Genomic DNA, 26570 nt, shown 5'->3' on the forward strand with positions numbered 1-26570 from the left:
CGTAAACAGCCGAATATTATTTTTTTAGTATAAAATAACATCGCTAAAACGAATATTTTATGCTAGAGCTTTTGGAAAGCTATCTTTTTCTATAGACAAGTGTCATCGATGTTTATAAAAACATCGATATTTAATATATTTCAAAAACACCACTGCATCGATAATTTGTGTTATCGATGTTTTACCACCTCTACTAAACAACAGCCGGCTTGTATTTGCTAAATAAAAAAGGTAAATTTTCCACTAAATTAATGTGTATGTAAGCCCGAGTGCTTAAAATTAAAGTACCCTGTGTGCAATATAGTTAGTTCAAGAAACAACTAAACAATCTGTGAAAAAAGAAAACGTGAAAACACCAATTCTTAACGCATGACGTGTCACGAACGCCCATGGAGAAAATTCTAACAATTATGTTTTATTGAACCTCAGGCTCTTCAAGATGATTACCGACGTGCAATTGGCCATTTTCTCGAACGTGTTGGGTGTGTTTCTGTTCCTGCTGGTTGTCGCCTACCATTATATTAATGCCAACACCGGCAAGTGAGTCCACAACAAATTCAACTTGTTATAAACCATTCAGCATGTATTTATGTTTAATTTCAGGTCGAGCATTAAAACCAAATGATCTTTAAGGTTTCCACAAATTAATTAATCCATCTATCATATAGAGAAACGACATTCGAGTAAAAGTAATAAAAATGGTATATTCAAATTAATTCATCTCTTCAAGTGCGTCTTTCATTGCCTGGACATCGAGTAATGCTTTTCCAGAATTCTTCGATTCCTTACGTGTGTTGAACGTCCGCTGTGTAAGATGCCCAAAACTAAAAGCCTTAATATATGGCAATTGACCATCATTGTCCACCTCCATGGAATCATCTGCCGCCTTCTGCTGCTGCTGCTTGTGACTCTTGTGTTTTGGCGCCTTTGCCTGGTCAAATCGATAGTTGGTAGGGAACTTGTGTATAGAAATGCAATGATCCTTGCGCTCCTTGGGTCCTTGAAACTTGGTGGTGCACTCCTCGATATAGCAGGCAAACATGGGCTTGTCACCTCGCTCCACGCTCGCTGCGAAATACAGATCGTGTTGTTCGGTGATGTGCAGATCCAACAGATGTGCTGTGGGTAATTGCCGACGACATTGGATGCAACTGTAGGACTGTGACTGCGTCGTCTTTGCATTCACTTTAACCTTGCCTAGAGTTTGTTGCTTGTTATCTTTATCTTTTTGTTCGGCGGCTGCATCTGTTATTTCATCCATATCCACCAGAACGCCTAGTTTGCGAAAAACAGGTCGAATTGCTGTACTGCATTGTGGATCTGTTGGCTTCGCATATGCAACGGGAATCTCGTTTAGTATGGCATCAAGTTGCGCCGCTGTTAATGGCAATCTGTGTGTTATTATTTCCATGTTGCTACTTTTAAAATGTATTTCTTGCTTGCTAGCTGGCTATCGATACAACTGCGCAATTTCTAAGCTATCGCTAGCTATTACCATCTTGATATGGCGATTAATCGATAAGTGGAACGCAACGATAACTAGCTGGACTGCCACTTATTATTGAGCAAACAAAAGAAGATATTCGTTGACAAAATTAGGACTACCCCCTTTCGCTCCCACCTAGTAAGGGGAAATTAATAAAATTATTACAAAATAGCAATGTCAGCTAACAGCGATGCCGCAACAGCAGCTCCAGAAGACTGCTTTGACATTGAGAAGGTGGCAAAAATATTCGAAAGAAGTCTGATTGATGTGGACGACGTACGCATGGACGACTATCTGGAGGCTTATGAGGAAATCATGAAGTAAGTGAACAAAGAACCCTGCGAACATTTTAATTAATATGGTTCTTACAGGTTCTTCCTGTTAATGGGCAGCGTATTTACGTTTGTCAGCAGCGATGTGCGCAACAAATTGGACATTTTGTACGAATTACGAAAGAAAGATGTCGACGAGCTGAAACACTTTGATACCATCAAAACGATGTTGTTGTATGAGAAGGAAGAAAGTTTGCTGCTCCACAAAGGCTACGTGTCAGGCAGTCGTACCTTATTGCGACTACATCGGGGTCTGGGTTAGTTTCACCATTCTTCACCTTGATAAGATTGCTGTTTGTTATCTCCGTGTTATTGCAGAGTTTGTGTACGAGTTTCTGAATCGTCTGCAGACTGTGGCTGATAACGAGAAGGCGCACAATGTTTGCAAGTCCGCCTACAACGATACACTGGCTAAGCATCACCCATTTCTCATACGCAAAGGTGCCCAGGTGGCCATGTATACAATCCCCACGCGTGGCGATCTCCTGAGTCGAGTCTGTCACAACATGGATGCGACTCGTGCCATGGAACTGTTGCCGGATATGCTGAAGCAGATGCGCACAGCTTACGATCGCACAGATGAACTCTACTCACTGCACGAATTGCACAATTTGCCTTAGAATCTATGCTATATTTATGCAAATCTCTAGACCATTATTTCATGTGTGTTTTGTTTATTTATTCACCCATTTATTGCATTCCAAATGCTTGATTGTATTTATTGCCTTGCCACTGGCTGTGCCCGTTTCATGAATCAATTTTAAATGTTATTAGAACTTAACGATAAACGAACGAAACAAGCGTATTTTTATCACTGATTGTGCTCAAATAGTGGCAATCGACAAATAATCTATGACGACAGCTAGACGCAATGGATCCCAAAATACTGTGCGATAAGATTTCATTTCTACAACCTCGAACTGCGTGTTGTAGGACATTGCTCTTGAAGCTTCCAAAAAAGATATCTGTCTATCTAGCTGATATCTAAGCAGCTTAGACAAAGACTCATAATTATTTTGTATTCCTCCGAAATCCTAATGATTTACAGATCTTACTAAGCCTTTCACTGCAATCTGCATAAAAAAAATGACCGAAGTATTGCTTGTTAACTGCTCTTATTGATTACGTATTAGTCAACAACTTGAGCACACGTCCGTTGGCCAACTGATCGCCATTTTAATCAGTCATTTAAAGTGCCAAGTGCAAAACGGGAACTGCTAATTTTATATAGTACAACTTGATTACTACTTCTCCCAACCGAAACCTGGGGCAATTGTTTAAAAGCAACAGACCTGGAACTGCGCGAGTCATTATGGAATTATCAACCGACGCGGGCAGTAAAAGTTTGTGAATGGAGACAGCATGAATTCCCATTCGAATACAAGTGTAAAACGCGAAACGAATCCCTTTCTGAAGGCAAACATTCTATCAAAGTGGTTTTTCGTGTAAGTTCCCATATCGATTCGATTGATGATTAAAGCCCCATTTAAATTGCGCGTCGTCTAGCTGTCCAGATAAAGTGGTCAGTTAGATTCACTACTGCATTGATAGGGGTTTGCTATAAACTATTGTTTGAGTGATAAGTGCGACAGTACCTGAAAAACGGCACGACTCCAATTGAAGCTATTGGTTGCGTCTATCTAAAGCTCATGTGATAAGATACGTCCAAAATCGAATCCTCTCATTGCTGTCTTTTTCCTCAGTTGGATGCGTCATGTGTTTCGCAAAGGACGTCACGAAGAGCTATCCGAGAACGAACTCTATGCTCATCTGCCCAGCTTCGACAGCGAACAGCTGACAGAGGATGTACAGCAACCTTGGATACGTGAATCTCAACGTAAGCAACCGAGTTTGCTACATTTAATCTTTAGCTTTTATGGCTGGCAATTTGTGCCCATCTGTGTTTTGTATTCCGCGCTGGAAATTGCAATACAGTGAGTAAAAATTAACAAATTATAGGGAATCCACGTAATACTCACGACTTCAATCCCTCAGCGCCTTTCAACCCATTTTCCTGGGTGGCTTGATCTCGTACTTTGCAGAAGGACAAACGGACATCACCAAGGAAAGCGCTTATTTGTATGCCATGGGCATAGTGCTCTGCTCCCTGATCAACTCCTTGGTGTTTCATCCCTTCATGTTCTACGTATTTGCCGTGGGCACAAGGATACGCCTCGCCTGCGCCGGGCTGATCTATCGCAAGTGTCTGCGGGCAGGCATGAATGCTGGCGAAGGATTAGGCGCCCAGGCTATATCTGTGATGTCGATCGATTTGCCACAGTTTGATCTGACATTCTATTTCTTTCACGATCTGTGGAAGGGTCCTGTGGAGGCATGCATCTTTGGCTATATTATGTACACGGAGATTGGCTGGACAGCGCTTATAGGCATCGCATTCATTGTGGTGCTGATTCCACTGCAGGCCTGGGCAGCCAAGGCGGCGACACAGTTTCGCACCAGATCGGCGGAGCATCGCGACGAGCGAGTCAAGCTGATGAACGAGATCATCACTGCCATTCAAGTCATCAAGATGTATGCTTGGGAGCAATCTTTTGCCAAGCTGATTGCCGCAGTACGCCAGAGGGAAGTGAGAGCCATCAGAGGTTCGATGAGCATCTATGCGGCGCTGCAGTGCACCAACATGATCTCGAAGGTGTCGCTCTTCCTCAGTCTCATCGCCTACGTCTATACGGGGGATGTGGTCACGGCCCAAAAGGTCTTTATACTCTCCTCGTACTACAGCCTCTTGAATGATTCGTTGCTGCACTTTTGGCCCATGGCCATCACTACCTGGGCCCAGACAGTAGTCAGCGCCAGACGAGTTGTGGACTTCCTTCAGCAAAGTGAAACTCCTACTGGAAAAGAGTGCTCCAGCTGCCACGACAATCCCACACTGCAGCTGGATAGCTTAAAGCCTGACAAACCTCAGCAAGTGGGTCGAGTGCATTGCTTGGAGAGTGTGGTCAAGGGACTAATGCTCAGCCACGTCAGTGCCAGCTGGGACAAGCCCAGCACACAGCAGCAACGGCGCGCACATGTGGACGATATCAGCTTTGAGCTGCACGCCACCCAAATGGTGGGCATTGTGGGCAACGTGGGATCCGGAAAAAGTACGCTGCTCAATGTGATTCTCGGCGAAGTGGAGCTGATGCAAGGACGCCTGGAGTTGCATGGCAAGGTGAGCTATGCGCCGCAAGAGCCATGGATCTTTCAGGCTAGCATACGTGATAACATACTCTTCGTGGAGCCGTACGATGAGCAGCGCTATCGTGCTGTTGTGCATGCCTGCCAGCTGGACACCGATCTCTCGCTCCTGCCCCAGGGTGATGCCACAGTTGTGGGTGAACGCGGCATCAGTTTAAGTGGCGGACAGAAGGCCAGAATAAGTCTGGCGCGTGCTGTTTATCGGCAGGCAGATGTATACTTGTTTGATGATCCACTCGCTGCCGTCGATTCTCGAGTGGGTAAACTTCTGATGGACAAGTGTTTCCATCGCTTTCTGGGCGACAAGCTGCGCATTTTGGTGACACATCATGTGCAGCTGCTGCAACAGGTTGATCACTTACTGCTCCTCGAATCTGGACGTATTACACAACAGGGCAGCTATGCGCAGCTACGGGATGTGATTGAAAAGCATGCGGCCCCTGACTTGGAGGCCATCGAAGAAGATAAACAGCAGGTGAAGCGTGTGCTCAGCCAGGTGGATCGCAACTCCAAGCAGTTCCAGGACACGGCCACCTCAGCGAGTGAAGAGCAAAGCCCTGAGAATGTCTTTGCCGAGGGACAAGGTCAAGGCGCTGTTAGCTACGAGACCTACAAGTCGTACTTTCAGGCTCTGGGAGCACCCTTCTGGGTTTGCTTGGTGCTTGTGCTCTTTGTGGTTGCGCGCGCTTGTCAAGCTTTGATGGACATCTTCATTTCCCGCTGGGCCACGCTGGAGGAGAACCGTGACTACGATAGCATTGAGGAATTTGAGGCAACACGCACAAGTATGGTCACCTGGTACTCGGTACTGTTGGTGTGCACCTTGGCGTTATATTTGCTGCGCACCTTTGGTTTCTTCCTGCTGTGTCTGCGCATCTCCCTCCGGCTGCACAATCTCCTCTTTGCGGGCATCATACGTGCCCGTATGTTCTTCTTCAACACGAACGCTTCGGGTCGTGTGCTCAATCGCTTCTCCAGCGACATTGAGAACGTTGATGTGGCACTCCCGCAAGCCATGATGGATTCACTGCAGGTGAGTGAAAAGCAGGAACTATCGTTGATCTCTTCTAACTATTCCCTTCCATTGCAGTTCTTTGTAGATGTGATTGCGGTGCTCGTCATTGTGGCCATTGCCAACTATTGGTTGCTCATTCCAGCTGCCATTATGGCGCTCCTCATGTATTTGTGCCGTGCTTTCTACATTGGCGCCAGTCGCAGTCTGAAACGCATTGAGAGCTTAAGTAAGTGAAAGAGTTCTTTATATCAACTCTTAATTAACTTTACCCCTATACTCCTGATCAGCTCGTAGTCCAGTTTACTCACATGCCAATCAGACTTTCCAAGGTTTGACCACAATACGCGCCTTGGACGCCATGCCGCAGCTGGAGCACACTTTCCATGGCCATCAGAACATCAATTCGTCAGCCTTATTCCTCTACACCAGCGCCAATCGTGCCTTCTCCTTTTGGACCGATCTTATTTGTGTGATCTACATATTTGCCGTGACCTTCAGTTTCCTCGTGATTCAACAGAACTTCTACAGCGGTGATGTGGGCTTGGCCATCACACAGTCCATGACGCTTGTGCTCATGTGCCAATGGGGCATGCGCCAAAGTGCTGAGCTTGAGAACAAAATGACCAGTGTGGAGCGCATCTTGGAGTACGCCAAGACACCGTCGGAGCCAGCGCTGGAGACGCCTAAACAGATACAGCTTCCTGCCAACTGGCCGCACGAGGGTCATCTACGCTTGAGCGAACTGCACATGCGCTACTCTCCAGGTGGCACAGAGATCTTGAAGGGCTTGAATCTTGAGACACGACCCATGGAAAAGATTGGAATTGTGGGACGTACAGGAGCTGGCAAGTCATCCATAATACAAGCACTGTTTCGACTGGCCGAGAATGAGGGACTCATCGAGATCGATGGTCAGGACATTGCCCAGTTGGGACTGCATGATCTGCGCAGTCGCATCTCAATTATTCCACAAGAATCAGTCTTGTTCTCAGGCACATTACGCTTCAATCTTGATCCGTTCAGTGAGAAGAGCGACGAGGCGTTGTGGGGAGCACTACAGGATGTTAAGCTGAAGGAATATGTGGCCAGCTTGGAAGGTGGACTCTCCTGTCACATGCAGGAAGGTGGCTCCAATTTCAGCATGGGCCAAAGGCAATTGGTTTGCTTGGCCCGTGCCATTCTTCGCAATAATCGAATACTCATCATGGACGAGGCGACGGCCAATGTAGACGCCGAGTAAGTAGTGTTGTTGGATCACCTGTGCAATTAAATAATTTAATAATTTGGAATTCTCGCTTCTCGATTGCAGCACCGATAAGCTGATTCAGGAGACGATACAAACCAAGTTCGCCGAGTGCACAGTACTGTAGTGGTCGGATTTGACCAAAGCGGTTGTTTAGGTCGACACTGTTAATTTGGATTCTGTTAGGTCAGATTCTGTTAAAATACATTCTGTAATTTTTTTATTCGGTTAGGAGTTCTGTTAAGCCAGTCTGTTAAGTTTGCTTTGCTGTTCCTCTGGTAAATCTGCTGATCCGTTATTCCTATCTATTTTGTCTGCTCATTTTGTTTTGTGCATAATTTTTTCTGGTCGATAGCGAGGCAGCGCAGGCTTACCGCGTCTCCCCCCCTCCTCTCTATTCTTGTAGTCGCGGTCTCTTTTGGTGTTCAAATTCGTTTGTCACCACCCGTGCATCGAACGATTATACCGTTTCTTGTTTGTCACCACCCGCGCATCGTACGATTATACCGTTTCGTATCATAGATCGTTGTTGGTAAATTCGTAAATCGTTCGAGGCATTGGCTGGACTGAAGCTGAGCTCACTAAATTAGTACAGCTTAACTCTTTGGTGCGCACAGAACAAATTCGTAAACAGCAGCGACAAATTATTTGAAATAAAAGGGAAAAGTCCACGCGGGACAAAATTCCAAAGTTGTGCAGTGAAATAGTTTCATCTTAAAGTGAATAATTATTATTGGCCAGGTATGGATTTTGATTCTTGATTGAATCCATACTTATTATCTTTGCTTTTGTATTTAGTGCATTTTTTTTGCCAGTGCCAGCGGTTCCCGCTTACACATTGATGTGGCTCATACGAGCAAGTACCTCCACTCGCACCTAAAAGGGAATTAGGTTGCTTCGTCTATTGACTACGAAACCTCTTCTCAGCCATCGATAATTGATGTTTCGTCCACAACGTCATCATCATTTCTACCATACGGGAACATCACTTTCATTATCATCTTTATTTCAACAACTTTATTTTGCTTCGAGGGATTACTATCGCTGCCGCTCAAGAGACGGTCCCAGGCTGCCCTTTCCCAAATCTGTGCTAGGCTGAATATTATGTTTATATAGAATCAAGTTTTTAGAAGTTAACTAAGACTTATTGTTTTTTTTTTGCTCTCAAGAAGTTGACTTCTAACTCGGCCATCTCGAATATGGTGACTTCAAATTGTGTATAAACTGAAGTGAATTTATTTGTATGTTTACGCACATTATATACGGAAATCTAACTAAATTGCTTTATTTATATATATATATATTCTTATATTATTTTGCTTCATGAATTAACATCGAATTGAAATTTATATACCTCGAATTAATTTGAAAAGAAACCAACTTATGTAATCTTTATTATGAATTTGTAACTTTAACTAAATTGAACTTTAAACGATTTTCACCATTTAATTATTTAACATTGCCGAGTATGTCAGGGTAAATTTAAGGTTTAAATTGTATACTTAGTTTTACACCAGTCTCGTCAATTGAGCTCTACGACGCAGCGATGGGTGAGTCCAAAGTGCCATTTACCTCTTAAATTTGTTTTCCCAAGACATACCTTTATTTCGCGCAATCATTTTCTCGATAAAAAAAAAAAACGTATTTAATTCATCTATGAGAAGATTTAGAGTTCAATTTCTAAACCTTATGTTTGTAATTTCTTTTATTATTAAAAATTAATTTGTATTTGAAAATGAATAACTAAAGTGTTATTAATGGAGTCCGTCGCCAGTACTCCAGAGGTCATGCCTGTCCAAAGCTAGTTACTGGTAATTACCTGTAAAAAAGGGGCAATGTTTAAGACCTATGTTGCCATGGTAGGGAGGGTGAAGAAGAGGATCCATCGCCATCAGGTTCCTCGCTCCTAAGAGCCAAAGTCTTGTCCGTTTAATATTTTCCTTAATATTTGATTTTCTATTATTTATTTTTCTCTTGTCCGACACACAGTGCACTTATTTATTGTTAAGTGTGAATGTTTTAAAAGCAGAAAGATCCCCGCCCCAATCCGTCGAGCTTAGCTGGAGCCAAGCCAGAAGTGCACGAATTCTGTTCTTTTAAAAACATACCCCAGTCACACGTTACACCATTGGCGCCAACGTGGGGCCTAAAAGTTGTTTAGCCTCACGGAAATTTGCTCCCTATTTATCCACCCAATTTTATTTTGGTTTTTTGATTTAAACGAGTAGGTGAGACTTTTATATGATATAGATAGGACCTCGACTATTGGATTCTCGATCATTTTTCATAATTTTGGGAATGATCGACCAAGTCGAACCTATTCTTAAATCCATACTTTTCTTTCATATTGTGTTTAATGTCAAAAAACTCTAGTCTCAGTTTCTTATTTGTATTGCATACACCCACATAAACTAGTACTGGGGATTGACTGGTGGTGAAGATGGGATTTCGATTATTGGAATTTGCGACTGCATTTCGTCATGCTGGAATGGTCGACCAAATCGAACTCATACTAAAATCCACACATTCTTCAGACTATAATTTTGTGTAAAAAAACTTTGGACTGATAGCTGAACATCTATACTTGGAATTGCAGCATACTGGAATAATTTCGGTATCCGACCAGTAGGATGACACTATCAATTCAAATCAGAAATATTTTCTAATTCTATGAATAGTTTAGCTTTCGGCTTCAAAGGAAATTTTGGCATGGCATCGATCTCAAAAGGAAAGTGACGGACTCTATATAAATTAAAAATTAGAATAAATATATATATTATTATTTGCATAAACATACACAAATTCACTTACACACTTAACCACACAAAAACTAATTTGAACATTTAATTTAACGATAAGAATTAATTATGGCGGTGCGACATAGTGCTGAAGATATAGTGCAACTAATGCAAGATCAAGATCCTTTTGTGGCATTTGCCACGAGGCAACAAATTCAAATGAACTCGTTGCAACCACCCCTTGCAAGCATAAATTCCACTATAGCTGTTTGATCCCAGCACTGCAAAACACACCTTCTTGTCCTATCTGCAAATCCAAATGCTCGGTTAACCAGTTATCGCTCTCTAATAATAATTTAGAGGTAGAACTGACCGAGGCAGAATCTCACACTGAGGCTCGTTCGCAATTAGGAGAAAACTCAGCCTCAACTTCTAACAGAGGGAGTAAAAGTAAGTTAGCTACGCCCAGAGGAGGCATGCAGACACGTTCTATGCAGAGAGCTATGCGCGATCAATCTTATGATTTACTGGATCCAAAGCAAGATCCTAGGCCGACTGTTAGTCCTACGCCTGAAACCATAAATAGAAATGATGTTGTAGATATTGCTCGATCGTATTTGCAGTCACAGCAACTTACGCTTTTGCAAGAATTAACAACAGCCATGAATGCATCCATCCAACAGGCCATGCAGGCACAGATGGCAAATTTGAATCTCGGTCAATATGACTCAACCCCATCTCCTGGTAGGGACCTAAAGCAATCAAGAGCTCCTCCAGTCCCAAATAATCTTCGACCAGATTATAACACTTTTAGAAATGATACCCGTCAAACCCATGAATCGGTTGGGGAATTTCGGCCATCCTCTACTATTTCTCCCGAAAAGGTGTCTAATCTAATACAGAGCTGGCGATTAAAATTTAGTGGAGATAGGAAAGGTATGAGAGTTGAAGATTTTCTTTATAGGCTTCGCTCATTGACTGTACAAAATCTTGGCGGCAACTACCAATTGGTGTGTGACCACCTGTATTTGCTGTTCGCCGATAGAGCTACTGAATGGTTTTGGAAGTTTCACAAATCTTTCCCTGGTTTTAATTGGGCAACTTTCTGTGAAGAGCTCATTAAAAAATTTGGCGATAGTGATTCGGACATGGATATATGGGATTTGATTAATTCTAGGCGGCAGGCCGAGCAGGAAAATTTCGACGACTATCAGTTTGCTATTGAAAACTTGGTAGGCCGTCTCCAAAATTCCATTTCGGAACAGGCTTTAGTTAGAATTCTTATAAGAAATTCAAAGCCTTCGCTTCAATATGAAATAATGCATTTAGGTATCTCGACCATTGCCCGGCTGCGAGAAGAAATTCGCACGCATGAAAATTTCTTTAAACAAATCCATTCGAATCCTGCCAAACCAAAATTACCATACAGATCTCAGGTAGCAGAAGTTCTTGTTGAAACAGATGATATTTCAGATAATGAAATATCAGAAATCAAACGGAAGAGATTAATCTGTTGGAACTGCGATAAACCTGGCCATAGATTTGAGAATTGCATGGAGGTCAGGTCAATTTTCTGTTATGGTTGCGGAGCCCGAAATGTGTACAAGCCGACTTGTAAGTCGTGCAATGCGTCGGAAAACCGGCACAAGGATGTGATAGCCAACAACATCCTATCACATCCTCAACAATAAGAACATTGAGCATGGATGCCTGGTCACAAACACACACACCGGCATTCAACCTAGAAAGCGAGGAAAAGGCGAGCTCTTCAGATAGTCTACAGCCATTCCATATTCGCTTTAGTAAATACAGTGAAGTTGATCAACGAATTTTAGGAAACGTTGACTACTTGAAAGTTAATAATAAACCCAGACGTTCAACATTGAGAATTCGGTCGTTTTGGAAGAAGGTTCGCTCGGTTAGGAAAGAATTGGTCTCAGCCATTTTATGCAATCCGACAATCGTCTGTATAGCGATATTGAAATTGAAAACGAGAAATATGTAGCTTTGCTTGATTCAGGTGCATCAATAAGTTGCCTTGGTGGCAATGCTGCCACCGTCATTATGCAGAAGCACAAAGTTCAAAAATGCTCAGGAAATATTAGAACTGCTAATAATTCTAAGAGTGCAGTCATTGGAAAAATAATTTCAAATGTTTCGTATCGAAATAGGACGAATCCTATCGAATTTTATATCATTCCAACTTTAAGTCAGGATGTGTATCTAGGAATTGACTTTTGGAAAGCTTTCGGACTGCTTGAGCAAATATTAGAACCATCCATTTCAGAATTAGAGGATGAGGCAGAAGGAGAAGTAGAAGACCCAAAAACCCATTTTCTTACCGATTCTCAAAACAATCATTTACAAAAAGTTATTAATGATCTACCGTCCTTTGACATTGAAGGACTTGGTCGCACTCATTTATTGGAACACAGGATTGAAGTAGACAATGCCCGACCCGTTAAACAGAGGCATTGGCCCATATCTCCGGCAATCGAGAAACTTATGTTTTCTGAGGTTGACCGTATGTTGGATCTAGGAATAATCGAGGAGTCCAACAGCCCATGGAGTAGTAACTCTGTTATTGTTAGAAGGGGAGACAAGATTCGTCTTTGTCTAGATTCGAGGGTAGTAAATAAAGTAACCAGAAAGGATGCTTATCCTCTGCCTCACATCGATGGCATTTTAAGTCGCCTACCCCCTGCACGTTTCATTAGTAGTCTGACATGAAACATGCCTTTTGGCAAATACCTCTAGAGGTCAACTCTCGGCAATATACGGCATTCACAGTCCCGAATCGGCCACTCTACCAATATAAGGTAATGCCATTCGGATTGTGCAACGCTCCACAGACATTATGCAGATTAATGGACCAGGTCATTCCGCCATACCTTCGTACGAGAGTTTTTGTATATCTTGACGACCTTTTGCTGTTATCGGACGATTTTGAGTCCCATATGGTTTTGCTGCGTGAAGTGGCCTTGTGTTTGCGCAAAGCCAATATTACCATAAATGTTGGAAAGTCTAAGTTTTGCATGCGCGAGGTAAAATACCTAGGATTCATTATTGGTTATGGGGAATTGAAAACTGATCCAGGAAAAATAAAAAGTATTAACGAATTCCCTGTTCCAAAAACAGTGAAACAATTGAGGCGCTTCCTCGGCTTGACTGGCTGGTATCGACGATTCGTTGAGCAATATGCCACCGTCAGCTTCCCATTGACAGAACTGCTAAAGAAAAATAAGGCATTAGAATGGAACGAAGAAGCGGAAAAATCTTTTAAGTTCTTAAAAGAAAAATTAACGTCGGCACCTATTTTGAAAACTCCGGACTTTTCCCTGCCATTCTTATTGTTGTGCGATGCGAGTACCTATGGCATTGGGTGTGTTTTAGCGCAGGCAGATTTAGATGGTGTTGAGATGCCCATAGCATACATGTCGGAAAAATTGTCCAAGGCCCAAAGATCATACACCGTTACGGAACTCGAATGTCTGGCAGTGTTAAGAGGAGTTAAGAAGTTTAGAGCATACATAGAAGGCCAAAATTTTACAGTTATCACTGATCATGCCTCTCTTAAATGGCTCATGTCTCAAAAGGATCTGACCGGTCGTTTAGGACGCTGGGCGGTAACATTGCAAGGTTATGGTATTGAGATTAAGCATCGTAGTGGCTCTAAGAATATTGTGGCGGATACTTTATCTCGGCAAAATGAACCCATGATTTCCGAACTTTCCGACAGCGGCCCAATAGTTGATTTAAGATCTAAAGAGTTTCAATCTCAAGACTATCTGGACCTTATACAGCTGATCAAAGAAAACCAGTCTAAATTGCCAGATTTAAAAATTTGTGATAATTTTGTGTACAAAAGAACACAGCACTCAACCGGTGACGTCACACAAGAAGCCCAAGCGTGGAAGTTGTGGATACCACAATATTTAAGAGAAGACATTTTGTATAGAGCTCATGATTCTCCTGATGGAGCACACTGTGGCACCGGAAAAATGATAGAGAAACTTAAAAGATATTTCTTCTGGCCCGGTATGGTAACGCAAATTCGAAACTATGTCTCCAAGTGTTGTGTGTGCCGCACCACTAAAAGTCCGAATATCGTTTTACGACCTCCTATGGGCAAGCCTTTGGTCTCCGAGAGACCCTTTCAAAAGCTATACATGGACTTACTCGGTCCGTACCCAAGATCTAAAAGCGGTAACATTGGGTTATTGATCATAGTAGACCACAATACAAAATTTCACTTTTGCAACCGCTTAAAAGTTTACCTCTCAACGAATCTGTGAATTTTACAGAATTATATTTTTTATACATTTGGTGTTCCTGAGGTCATACTGACAGACAATGGATCACAATTTCGTTCGGCTCAATTTGAGTCTTTTCTAACCCGTTTTGGCATTACGCATGTATGCACTGCAATATATTCGCCACAGGCCAATGCGAGCGAACGATTGAATAGGTCTGTTCTATCCGCCATTCGTGCATACATTGGTACAGATCACTCTAATTGGGATAAGAATCTAAATGAAATAAGCGGAGCTCTTCGAGCCAGCGTTCATAGCAGTACCGGATATTCTCCATACTTTTGGCTTTCGGGCAAAATATGCTCCTTAATGGACAAGACTATGAGCTTTTGAGAAAACTAAGCTTATTGAATGATGATACGGCTCTGAAACAGAATGACGTTTTACAAATTATTCGGCGAAAAGCTAAAGATAATGTATCTACCGCTCATGACGCTAATGCTAGAATCTATAACCTGCGTAGTAGAACCATCCAGTTGAAGGAAGGCGATAAAGTTTATGCTCGGAATTTTACTCAGAGCAATGCTAGTAAAAAATTTAGCGCTAAATTGGCACCAGTTTTTCAAAATGCCAGAGTGCGTCGCAAGTTAAGTCCTTCATACTATGAATTAGAAAATGAGTCTGGAAAAATAATCGGAGTGTACCATTTGAAAGACATTCAAATTACGGCATAAATTGGTTGGTAATAATAAATCCTGCCCTTCTTCAGTTAAGGACTCTCAAACTAAGACTTTTCGAGCCTTAACTGCGCTGTAGTGGTCGGATTTGACCAAAGCGGTTGTTTAGGTCGACACTGTTAATTTGGATTCTGTTAGGTCAGATTCTGTTAAAATACATTCTGTAATTTTTTATTCGGTTAGGAGTTCTGTTAAGCCAGTCTGTTAAGTTTGCTTTGCTGTTCCTCTGGTAAATCTGCTGATCCGTTATTCCTATCTATTTTGTCTGCTCATTTTGTTTTGTGCATAATTTTTTTTCTGGTCGATAGCGAGGCAGCGCAGGCTTACCGCGTCTCCCCCCCTCCTCTCTATTCTTGTAGTCGCGGTCTCTTTTGGTGTTCAAATTCGTTTGTCACCACCCGTGCATCGAACGATTATACCGTTTCTTGTTTGTCACCACCCGCGCATCGTACGATTATACCGTTTCGTATCATAGATCGTTGTTGGTAAATTCGTAAATCGTTCGAGGCATTGGCTGGACTGAAGCTGAGCTCACTAAATTAGTACAGCTTAACTCTTTGGTGCGCACAGAACAAATTCGTAAACAGCAGCGACAAATTATTTGAAATAAAAGGGAAAAGTCCACGCGGGACAAAATTCCAAAGTTGTGCAGTGAAATAGTTTCATCTTAAAGTGAATAATTATTATTGGCCAGGTATGGATTTTGATTCTTGATTGAATCCATACTTATTATCTTTGCTTTTGTATTTAGTGCATTTTTTTGCCAGTGCCAGCGGTTCCCGCTTACACATTGATGTGGCTCATACGAGCAAGTACCTCCACTCGCACCTAAAAGGGAATTAGGTTGCTTCGTCTATTGACTACGAAACCTCTTCTCAGCCATCGATAATTGATGTTTCGTCCACAACGTCATCATCATTTCTACCATACGGGAACATCACTTTCATTATCATCTTTATTTCAACAACTTTATTTTGCTTCGAGGGATTACTATCGCTGCCGCTCAAGAGACGGTCCCAGGCTGCCCTTTCCCAAATCTGTGCTAGGCTGAATATTATGTTTATATAGAATCAAGTTTTTAGAAGTTAACTAAGACTTATTGTTTTTGCTCTCAAGAAGTTGACTTCTAACTCGGCCATCTCGAATATGGTGACTTCAAATTGTGTATAAACTGAAGTGAATTTATTTGTATGTTTACGCACATTATATACGGAAATCTAACTAAATTGCTTTATTTATATATATATATATTCTTATATTATTTTGCTTCATGAATTAACATCGAATTGAAATTTATATACCTCGAATTAATTTGAAAAGAAACCAACTTATGTAATCTTTATTATGAATTTGTAACTTTAACTAAATTGAACTTTAAACGATTTTCACCATTTAATTATTTAACATTGCCGAGTATGTCAGGGTAAATTTAAGGTTTAAATTGTATACTTAGTTTTACACCAGTCTCGTCAATTGAGCTCTACGACGCAGCGATGGGTGAGTCCAAAGTGCCATTTACCTCTTAAATTTGTTTTCCCCAAGACATACCTTTATTTCGCGCAATCATTTTCTCGATAAAAAAAAAACGTATTTAATTCATCTATGAGAAGATTTAGAGTTCAATTTCTAAACCTTATGTTTGTAATTTCTTTTATTATTAAAAATTAATTTGTATTTGAAAATGAATAACTAAAGTGTTATTAATGGAGTCCGTCGCCAGTACTCCAGAGGTCATGCCTGTCCAAAGCTAGTTACTGGTAATTACCTGTAAAAAAAAGGGGCAATGTTTAAGACCTATGTTGCCATGGTAGGGAGGGTGAAGAAGAGGATCCATCGCCATCAGGTTCCTCGCTCCTAAGAGCCAAAGTCTTGTCCGTTTAATATTTTCCTTAATATTTGATTTTCTATTATTTATTTTTCTCTTGTCCGACACACAGTGCACTTATTTATTGTTAAGTGTGAATGTTTTAAAAGCAGAAAGATCCCCGCCCCAATCCGTCGAGCTTAGCTGGAGCCAAGCCAGAAGTGCACGAATTCTGTTCTTTTAAAAACATACCCCAGTCACACGTTACACCATTGGCGCCCAACGTGGGGCCTAAAAGTTGTTTAGCCTCACGGAAATTTGCTCCCTATTTATCCACCCAATTTTATTTTGGTTTTTTGATTTAAACGAGTAGGTGAGACTTTTATATGATATAGATAGGACCTCGACTATTGGATTCTCGATCATTTTTCATAATTTTGGGAATGATCGACCAAGTCGAACCTATTCTTAAATCCATACTTTTCTTTCATATTGTGTTTAATGTCAAAAAACTCTAGTCTCAGTTTCTTATTTGTATTGCATACACCCACATAAACTAGTACTGGGGATTGACTGGTGGTGAAGATGGGATTTCGATTATTGGAATTTGCGACTGCATTTCGTCATGCTGGAATGGTCGACCAAATCGAACTCATACTAAAATCCACACATTCTTCAGACTATAATTTTGTGTAAAAAAACTTTGGACTGATAGCTGAACATCTATACTTGGAATTGCAGCATACTGGAATAATTTCGGTATCCGACCAGTAGGATGACACTATCAATTCAAATCAGAAATATTTTCTAATTCTATGAATAGTTTAGCTTTCGGCTTCAAAGGAAATTTTGGCATGGCATCGATCTCAAAAGGAAAGTGACGGACTCTATATAAATTAAAAATTAGAATAAATATATATATTATTATTTGCATAAACATACACAAATTCACTTACACACTTAACCACACAAAAACTAATTTGAACATTTAATTTAACGATAAGAATTAATTATGGCGGTGCGACATAGTGCTGAAGATATAGTGCAACTAATGCAAGATCAAGATCCTTTTGTGGCATTTGCCACGAGGCAACAAATTCAAATGAACTCGTTGCAACCACCCCTTGCAAGCATAAATTCCACTATAGCTGTTTGATCCCAGCACTGCAAAACACACCTTCTTGTCCTATCTGCAAATCCAAATGCTCGGTTAACCAGTTATCGCTCTCTAATAATAATTTAGAGGTAGAACTGACCGAGGCAGAATCTCACACTGAGGCTCGTTCGCAATTAGGAGAAAACTCAGCCTCAACTTCTAACAGAGGGAGTAAAAGTAAGTTAGCTACGCCCAGAGGAGGCATGCAGACACGTTCTATGCAGAGAGCTATGCGCGATCAATCTTATGATTTACTGGATCCAAAGCAAGATCCTAGGCCGACTGTTAGTCCTACGCCTGAAACCATAAATAGAAATGATGTTGTAGATATTGCTCGATCGTATTTGCAGTCACAGCAACTTACGCTTTTGCAAGAATTAACAACAGCCATGAATGCATCCATCCAACAGGCCATGCAGGCACAGATGGCAAATTTGAATCTCGGTCAATATGACTCAACCCCATCTCCTGGTAGGGACCTAAAGCAATCAAGAGCTCCTCCAGTCCCAAATAATCTTCGACCAGATTATAACACTTTTAGAAATGATACCCGTCAAACCCATGAATCGGTTGGGGAATTTCGGCCATCCTCTACTATTTCTCCCGAAAAGGTGTCTAATCTAATACAGAGCTGGCGATTAAAATTTAGTGGAGATAGGAAAGGTATGAGAGTTGAAGATTTTCTTTATAGGCTTCGCTCATTGACTGTACAAAATCTTGGCGGCAACTACCAATTGGTGTGTGACCACCTGTATTTGCTGTTCGCCGATAGAGCTACTGAATGGTTTTGGAAGTTTCACAAATCTTTCCCTGGTTTTAATTGGGCAACTTTCTGTGAAGAGCTCATTAAAAAATTTGGCGATAGTGATTCGGACATGGATATATGGGATTTGATTAATTCTAGGCGGCAGGCCGAGCAGGAAAATTTCGACGACTATCAGTTTGCTATTGAAAACTTGGTAGGCCGTCTCCAAAATTCCATTTCGGAACAGGCTTTAGTTAGAATTCTTATAAGAAATTCAAAGCCTTCGCTTCAATATGAAATAATGCATTTAGGTATCTCGACCATTGCCCGGCTGCGAGAAGAAATTCGCACGCATGAAAATTTCTTTAAACAAATCCATTCGAATCCTGCCAAACCAAAATTACCATACAGATCTCAGGTAGCAGAAGTTCTTGTTGAAACAGATGATATTTCAGATAATGAAATATCAGAAATCAAACGGAAGAGATTAATCTGTTGGAACTGCGATAAACCTGGCCATAGATTTGAGAATTGCATGGAGGTCAGGTCAATTTTCTGTTATGGTTGCGGAGCCCGAAATGTGTACAAGCCGACTTGTAAGTCGTGCAATGCGTCGGAAAACCGGCACAAGGATGTGATAGCCAACAACATCCTATCACATCCTCAACAATAAGAACATTGAGCATGGATGCCTGGTCACAAACACACACACCGGCATTCAACCTAGAAAGCGAGGAAAAGGCGAGCTCTTCAGATAGTCTACAGCCATTCCATATTCGCTTTAGTAAATACAGTGAAGTTGATCAACGAATTTTAGGAAACGTTGACTACTTGAAAGTTAATAATAAACCCAGACGTTCAACATTGAGAATTCGGTCGTTTTGGAAGAAGGTTCGCTCGGTTAGGAAAGAATTGGTCTCAGCCATTTTTATGCAATCCGACAATCGTCTGTATAGCGATATTGAAATTGAAAACGAGAAATATGTAGCTTTGCTTGATTCAGGTGCATCAATAAGTTGCCTTGGTGGCAATGCTGCCACCGTCATTATGCAGAAGCACAAAGTTCAAAAATGCTCAGGAAATATTAGAACTGCTAATAATTCTAAGAGTGCAGTCATTGGAAAAATAATTTCAAATGTTTCGTATCGAAATAGGACGAATCCTATCGAATTTTATATCATTCCAACTTTAAGTCAGGATGTGTATCTAGGAATTGACTTTTGGAAAGCTTTCGGACTGCTTGAGCAAATATTAGAACCATCCATTTCAGAATTAGAGGATGAGGCAGAAGGAGAAGTAGAAGACCCAAAAAACCCATTTTCTTACCGATTCTCAAAACAATCATTTACAAAAAAGTTATTAATGATCTACCGTCCTTTGACATTGAAGGACTTGGTCGCACTCATTTATTGGAACACAGGATTGAAGTAGACAATGCCCGACCCGTTAAACAGAGGCATTGGCCCATATCTCCGGCAATCGAGAAACTTATGTTTTCTGAGGTTGACCGTATGTTGGATCTAGGAATAATCGAGGAGTCCAACAGCCCATGGAGTAGTAACTCTGTTATTGTTAGAAGGGGAGACAAGATTCGTCTTTGTCTAGATTCGAGGGTAGTAAATAAAGTAACCAGAAAGGATGCTTATCCTCTGCCTCACATCGATGGCATTTTAAGTCGCCTACCCCCTGCACGTTTCATTAGTAGTCTGGACATGAAACATGCCTTTTGGCAAATACCTCTAGAGGTCAACTCTCGGCAATATACGGCATTCACAGTCCCGAATCGGCCACTCTACCAATATAAGGTAATGCCATTCGGATTGTGCAACGCTCCACAGACATTATGCAGATTAATGGACCAGGTCATTCCGCCATACCTTCGTACGAGAGTTTTTGTATATCTTGACGACCTTTTGCTGTTATCGGACGATTTTGAGTCCCATATGGTTTTGCTGCGTGAAGTGGCCTTGTGTTTGCGCAAAGCCAATATTACCATAAATGTTGGAAAGTCTAAGTTTTGCATGCGCGAGGTAAAATACCTAGGATTCATTATTGGTTATGGGGAATTGAAAACTGATCCAGGAAAAATAAAAAGTATTAACGAATTCCCTGTTCCAAAACAGTGAAACAATTGAGGCGCTTCCTCGGCTTGACTGGCTGGTATCGACGATTCGTTGAGCAATATGCCACCGTCAGCTTCCCATTGACAGAACTGCTAAAGAAAAATAAGGCATTAGAATGGAACGAAGAAGCGGAAAAATCTTTTAAGTTCTTAAAAGAAAAATTAACGTCGGCACCTATTTTGAAAACTCCGGACTTTTCCCTGCCATTCTTATTGTTGTGCGATGCGAGTACCTATGGCATTGGGTGTGTTTTAGCGCAGGCAGATTTAGATGGTGTTGAGATGCCCATAGCATACATGTCGGAAAAATTGTCCAAGGCCCAAAGATCATACACCGTTACGGAACTCGAATGTCTGGCAGTGTTAAGAGGAGTTAAGAAGTTTAGAGCATACATAGAAGGCCAAAATTTTACAGTTATCACTGATCATGCCTCTCTTAAATGGCTCATGTCTCAAAAGGATCTGACCGGTCGTTTAGGACGCTGGGCGGTAACATTGCAAGGTTATGGTATTGAGATTAAGCATCGTAGTGGCTCTAAGAATATTGTGGCGGATACTTTATCTCGGCAAAATGAACCCATGATTTCCGAACTTTCCGACAGCGGCCCAATAGTTGATTTAAGATCTAAAGAGTTTCAATCTCAAGACTATCTGGACCTTATACAGCTGATCAAAGAAAACCAGTCTAAATTGCCAGATTTAAAATTTGTGATAATTTTGTGTACAAAAGAACACAGCACTCAACCGGTGACGTCACACAAGAAGCCCAAGCGTGGAAGTTGTGGATACCACAATATTTAAGAGAAGACATTTTGTATAGAGCTCATGATTCTCCTGATGGAGCACACTGTGGCACCGGAAAAATGATAGAGAAACTTAAAAGATATTTCTTCTGGCCCGGTATGGTAACGCAAATTCGAAACTATGTCTCCAAGTGTTGTGTGTGCCGCACCACTAAAAGTCCGAATATCGTTTTACGACCTCCTATGGGCAAGCCTTTGGTCTCCGAGAGACCCTTTCAAAAGCTATACATGGACTTACTCGGTCCGTACCCAAGATCTAAAAGCGGTAACATTGGGTTATTGATCATAGTAGACCACAATACAAAATTTCACTTTTTTGCAACCGCTTAAAAAGTTTACCTCTCAACGAATCTGTGAATTTTTACAGAATTATATTTTTTATACATTTGGTGTTCCCGAGGTCATACTGACAGACAATGGATCACAATTTCGTTCGGCTCAATTTGAGTCTTTTCTAACCCGTTTTGGCATTACGCATGTATGCACTGCAATATATTCGCCACAGGCCAATGCGAGCGAACGATTGAATAGGTCTGTTCTATCCGCCATTCGTGCATACATTGGTACAGATCACTCTAATTGGGATAAGAATCTAAATGAAATAAGCGGAGCTCTTCGAGCCAGCGTTCATAGCAGTACCGGATATTCTCCATACTTTTTGGCTTTCGGGCAAAATATGCTCCTTAATGGACAAGACTATGAGCTTTTGAGAAAACTAAGCTTATTGAATGATGATACGGCTCTGAAACAGAATGACGTTTTACAAATTATTCGGCGAAAAGCTAAAGATAATGTATCTACCGCTCATGACGCTAATGCTAGAATCTATAACCTGCGTAGTAGAACCATCCAGTTGAAGGAAGGCGATAAAGTTTATGCTCGGAATTTTACTCAGAGCAATGCTAGTAAAAAAATTTAGCGCTAAATTGGCACCAGTTTTTCAAAATGCCAGAGTGCGTCGCAAGTTAAGTCCTTCATACTATGAATTAGAAAATGAGTCTGGAAAAATAATCGGAGTGTACCATTTGAAAGACATTCAAATTACGGCATAAATTGGTTGGTAATAATAAATCCTGCCCTTCTTCAGTTAAGGACTCTCAAACTAAGACTTTTCGAGCCTTAACTGCGCTGTAGTGGTCGGATTTGACCAAAGCGGTTGTTTAGGTCGACACTGTTAATTTGGATTCTGTTAGGTCAGATTCTGTTAAAATACATTCTGTAATTTTTTTATTCGGTTAGGAGTTCTGTTAAGCCAGTCTGTTAAGTTTGCTTTGCTGTTCCTCTGGTAAATCTGCTGATCCGTTATTCCTATCTATTTTGTCTGCTCATTTTGTTTTGTGCATAATTTTTTTTCTGGTCGATAGCGAGGCAGCGCAGGCTTACCGCGTCTCCCCTCCTCTCTATTCTTGTAGTCGCGGTCTCTTTTGGTGTTCAAATTCGTTTGTCACCACCCGTGCATCGAACGATTATACCGTTTCTTGTTTGTCACCACCCGCGCATCGTACGATTATACCGTTTCGTATCATAGATCGTTGTTGGTAAATTCGTAAATCGTTCGAGGCATTGGCTGGACTGAAGCTGAGCTCACTAAATTAGTACAGCTTAACTCTTTGGTGCGCACAGAACAAATTCGTAAACAGCAGCGACAAATTATTTGAAATAAAAGGGAAAAGTCCACGCGGGACAAAATTCCAAAGTTGTGCAGTGAAATAGTTTCATCTTAAAGTGAATAATTATTATTGGCCAGGTATGGATTTTGATTCTTGATTGAATCCATACTTATTATCTTTGCTTTTGTATTTAGTGCATTTTTGCCAGTGCCAGCGGTTCCCGCTTACACATTGATGTGGCTCATACGAGCAAGTACCTCCACTCGCACCTAAAAGGGAATTAGGTTGCTTCGTCTATTGACTACGAAACCTCTTCTCAGCCATCGATAATTGATGTTTCGTCCACAACGTCATCATCATTTCTACCATACGGGAACATCACTTTCATTATCATCTTTATTTCAACAACTTTATTTTGCTTCGAGGGATTACTATCGCTGCCGCTCAAGAGACGGTCCCAGGCTGCCCTTTCCCAAATCTGTGCTAGGCTGAATATTATGTTTATATAGAATCAAGTTTTTAGAAGTTAACTAAGACTTATTGTTTTTTTTGCTCTCAAGAAGTTGACTTCTAACTCGGCCATCTCGAATATGGTGACTTCAAATTGTGTATAAACTGAAGTGAATTTATTTGTATGTTTACGCACATTATATACGGAAATCTAACTAAATTGCTTTATTTATATATATATATATTCTTATATTATTTTGCTTCATGAATTAACATCGAATTGAAATTTATATACCTCGAATTAATTTGAAAAGAAACCAACTTATGTAATCTTTATTATGAATTTGTAACTTTAACTAAATTGAACTTTAAACGATTTTCACCATTTAATTATTTAACATTGCCGAGTATGTCAGGGTAAATTTAAGGTTTAAATTGTATACTTAGTTTTACACCAGTCTCGTCAATTGAGCTCTACGACGCAGCGATGGGTGAGTCCAAAGTGCCATTTACCTCTTAAATTTGTTTTTCCCCAAGACATACCTTTATTTCGCGCAATCATTTTCTCGATAAAAAAAAAAACGTATTTAATTCATCTATGAGAAGATTTAGAGTTCAATTTCTAAACCTTATGTTTGTAATTTCTTTTATTATTAAAAATTAATTTGTATTTGAAAATGAATAACTAAAGTGTTATTAATGGAGTCCGTCGCCAGTACTCCAGAGGTCATGCCTGTCCAAAGCTAGTTACTGGTAATTACCTGTAAAAAAGGGGCAATGTTTAAGACCTATGTTGCCATGGTAGGGAGGGTGAAGAAGAGGATCCATCGCCATCAGGTTCCTCGCTCCTAAGAGCCAAAGTCTTGTCCGTTTAATATTTTCCTTAATATTTGATTTTCTATTATTTATTTTTCTCTTGTCCGACACACAGTGCACTTATTTATTGTTAAGTGTGAATGTTTTAAAAGCAGAAAGATCCCCGCCCCAATCCGTCGAGCTTAGCTGGAGCCAAGCCAGAAGTGCACGAATTCTGTTCTTTTAAAAACATACCCCAGTCACACGTTACAGTACTTACAATTGCTCATCGACTGCACACGGTGATGGATAATGATAGTGTTCTGGTAATGGATGCGGGCAAAATGATTGAGTTTGGACCACCGCATGAACTGCTGCAGCTCAAGGATGGTGCCCTGCTCAAGTTGGTTAATCAAAGTGATGCACTCACAGTTAAATATCTCAAGAAAATTGCCGCTGATAATTACGCGCGCAAAAACAAATATACCATTTGACAACACTTGAACGCCATCTATTGGATAGAATGTTTACTGCTTGTTATCGATAGCTGAATGCTACCTCACAAGAGCTGGCTGCTATGGCGTGTGCCGTTGGCATTTTGAAAATTAACTTCTCATTCTTTACTGCAGTATGAAATGATGATTGTTTGTTTTGCTGACTTGTTTGTGTATTTGTTTTTTATGACTCTGTTGGCTGCTGTCCAGCAGCAAGCGCCATGCCGCCGGCAGCACTTAACAACTTTACGTGGCAATGATTACCGCAAAATTTGATCGCCCGCTGTGCGGTGGGCGTTGCCAAACAATTCAGTTGTGGCACAAACTACGTCATCACTTTTTTACGGCCCAAGGGGGACGATGGGAGCGGAATGGCGCTCGGTGGGTGGTTTTGTAATTATGGACATGCGCCACCCATTCCGTCACATTTCAGCACATTTAGCGGTTGGTATCGACGACAACAGCTTGGAAATTATAACAACAACAGTAGAAGCAGCAAAAAATATATATCGAAGACTTGCAGAGAGTTTGGCACTTATGTGACCGGAAGCCTGTGGGCGGAACTAGAGCGCGTCCAGACAGACACAGGCAACGGCCAACTGTATGTGTGTGTGTGTGAGTGGGCGTAACAATGAAGTCTGACTCGGGATAGATGACAATGATGCGCTTTTTGTGCGGCAAAACAACCTTTTTTTATTGCGCTCAAATTTTTGCTAGTTTCATTTTTATTTTTTTGCCAACTCACCATATACCACAAAAGATACAGATATGTACTTGTGCTGTTGTCATCTCTCTCACTCTCGGGGGGTGTGGGGACGGCATAAATTGTCCGTCGGTTTTTTAGTCGCCACATCCTCGCTGCCGACTTCTGATTGCTGATTGCTTTTGCGCCCAGTGCACAGCGGGTAGCCGGGTAGTTGGGTAGTTGTTGGGTAGCCCAGCCTATCGACAGGAATATCAATTACTTGGCCAACAACTTTTCATCTTATCTAAACTGTTTTATCAATTATCCGACATCTGCACGTGTCCTTTAAGCCAACAACAACAACAGCGGTATAAACATTTCAGTGGACACGTAAATTCAACGTTTGGCCTCGTAACTCATCCTAAACGATCTCTCAGGGCAGAGAGCAGAGACCGCACACAGCGTTCGCTCAAGAGCAACCCAACGATTTAGTGAACTACGTGCACACGACCAGATATACTTTATTATTATGCGGTCATGATCATGTGACCTACTCATCCTCTCGCCTCAGTCTGTGGTAGGCCAACGACGGAAGTGTTTCTCGGATAATAAATTGTGGGCATGCCAAATTATGCAAAATGAGAGACACCTTGTGGGGGGATTAGATCGAGGATTGCGGCAGCTGATCAAGTACAATGGAATCAGGAAGTGGTTTTTTTGAATGGAGGAAATCAAATGGGAATTTTAACTCTGAAATCGAGGGAGTAATAGTAGATTGGCTGATTAAATTTAGATATACTTTGGACGATCTAGATTTTTTGTAGATTTTAAGAATAAACTTTCTTGATTCAATTTTGACGTTAAACAATCTTGATTAAAGATTTTATTCTTGATTTTA

The 26570-nt window shown here is 41.1% G+C and overlaps 4 protein-coding genes across 4 annotated transcripts; 3 read left to right on the top strand and 1 right to left on the bottom strand.

Annotated features, from left to right (window-relative positions):
• The first annotated feature begins 125 nt into the window (after positions 1-125).
• LOC132793578 (dolichyl-diphosphooligosaccharide--protein glycosyltransferase subunit 4) lies at positions 126-716 on the top strand. The gene is made up of 3 exons (XM_060803564.1): positions 126-231; positions 430-540; positions 604-716. The coding sequence occupies exons 2-3, from the start codon at positions 440-442 to the stop codon at positions 623-625; spliced, it is 123 nt and encodes a 40-aa protein (XP_060659547.1). The 5' UTR covers positions 126-231; positions 430-439; the 3' UTR covers positions 626-716.
• Positions 628-1498, bottom strand: LOC132793576 (protein lethal(2)k10201). The gene has a single exon (XM_060803562.1). It carries the CDS (start codon positions 1409-1411, stop codon positions 713-715), a length of 699 nt encoding a protein of 232 aa, XP_060659545.1. The 5' UTR covers positions 1412-1498; the 3' UTR covers positions 628-712.
• A 56-nt stretch (positions 1499-1554) lies between these two features.
• On the top strand, positions 1555-2595 carry LOC132793577 (ceramide-1-phosphate transfer protein). Its single transcript, XM_060803563.1, has 3 exons — positions 1555-1806; positions 1858-2075; positions 2137-2595. The coding sequence occupies exons 1-3, from the start codon at positions 1661-1663 to the stop codon at positions 2436-2438; spliced, it is 666 nt and encodes a 221-aa protein (XP_060659546.1). The 5' UTR covers positions 1555-1660; the 3' UTR covers positions 2439-2595.
• Positions 2596-3088: 493 nt separating this feature from the next.
• On the top strand, positions 3089-25486 carry LOC132793574 (probable multidrug resistance-associated protein lethal(2)03659). The gene is made up of 7 exons (XM_060803559.1): positions 3089-3263; positions 3522-3752; positions 3814-6055; positions 6113-6263; positions 6325-7273; positions 7347-7395; positions 24763-25486. The coding sequence occupies exons 1-7, from the start codon at positions 3181-3183 to the stop codon at positions 24985-24987; spliced, it is 3930 nt and encodes a 1309-aa protein (XP_060659542.1). The 5' UTR covers positions 3089-3180; the 3' UTR covers positions 24988-25486.
• Positions 25487-26570: the final 1084 nt, after the last annotated feature.

This window comes from Drosophila nasuta, chromosome 3, assembly GCF_023558535.2.
Source record: "Drosophila nasuta strain 15112-1781.00 chromosome 3, ASM2355853v1, whole genome shotgun sequence".
Taxonomy (NCBI): Eukaryota; Metazoa; Arthropoda; class Insecta; order Diptera; family Drosophilidae; genus Drosophila; species Drosophila nasuta.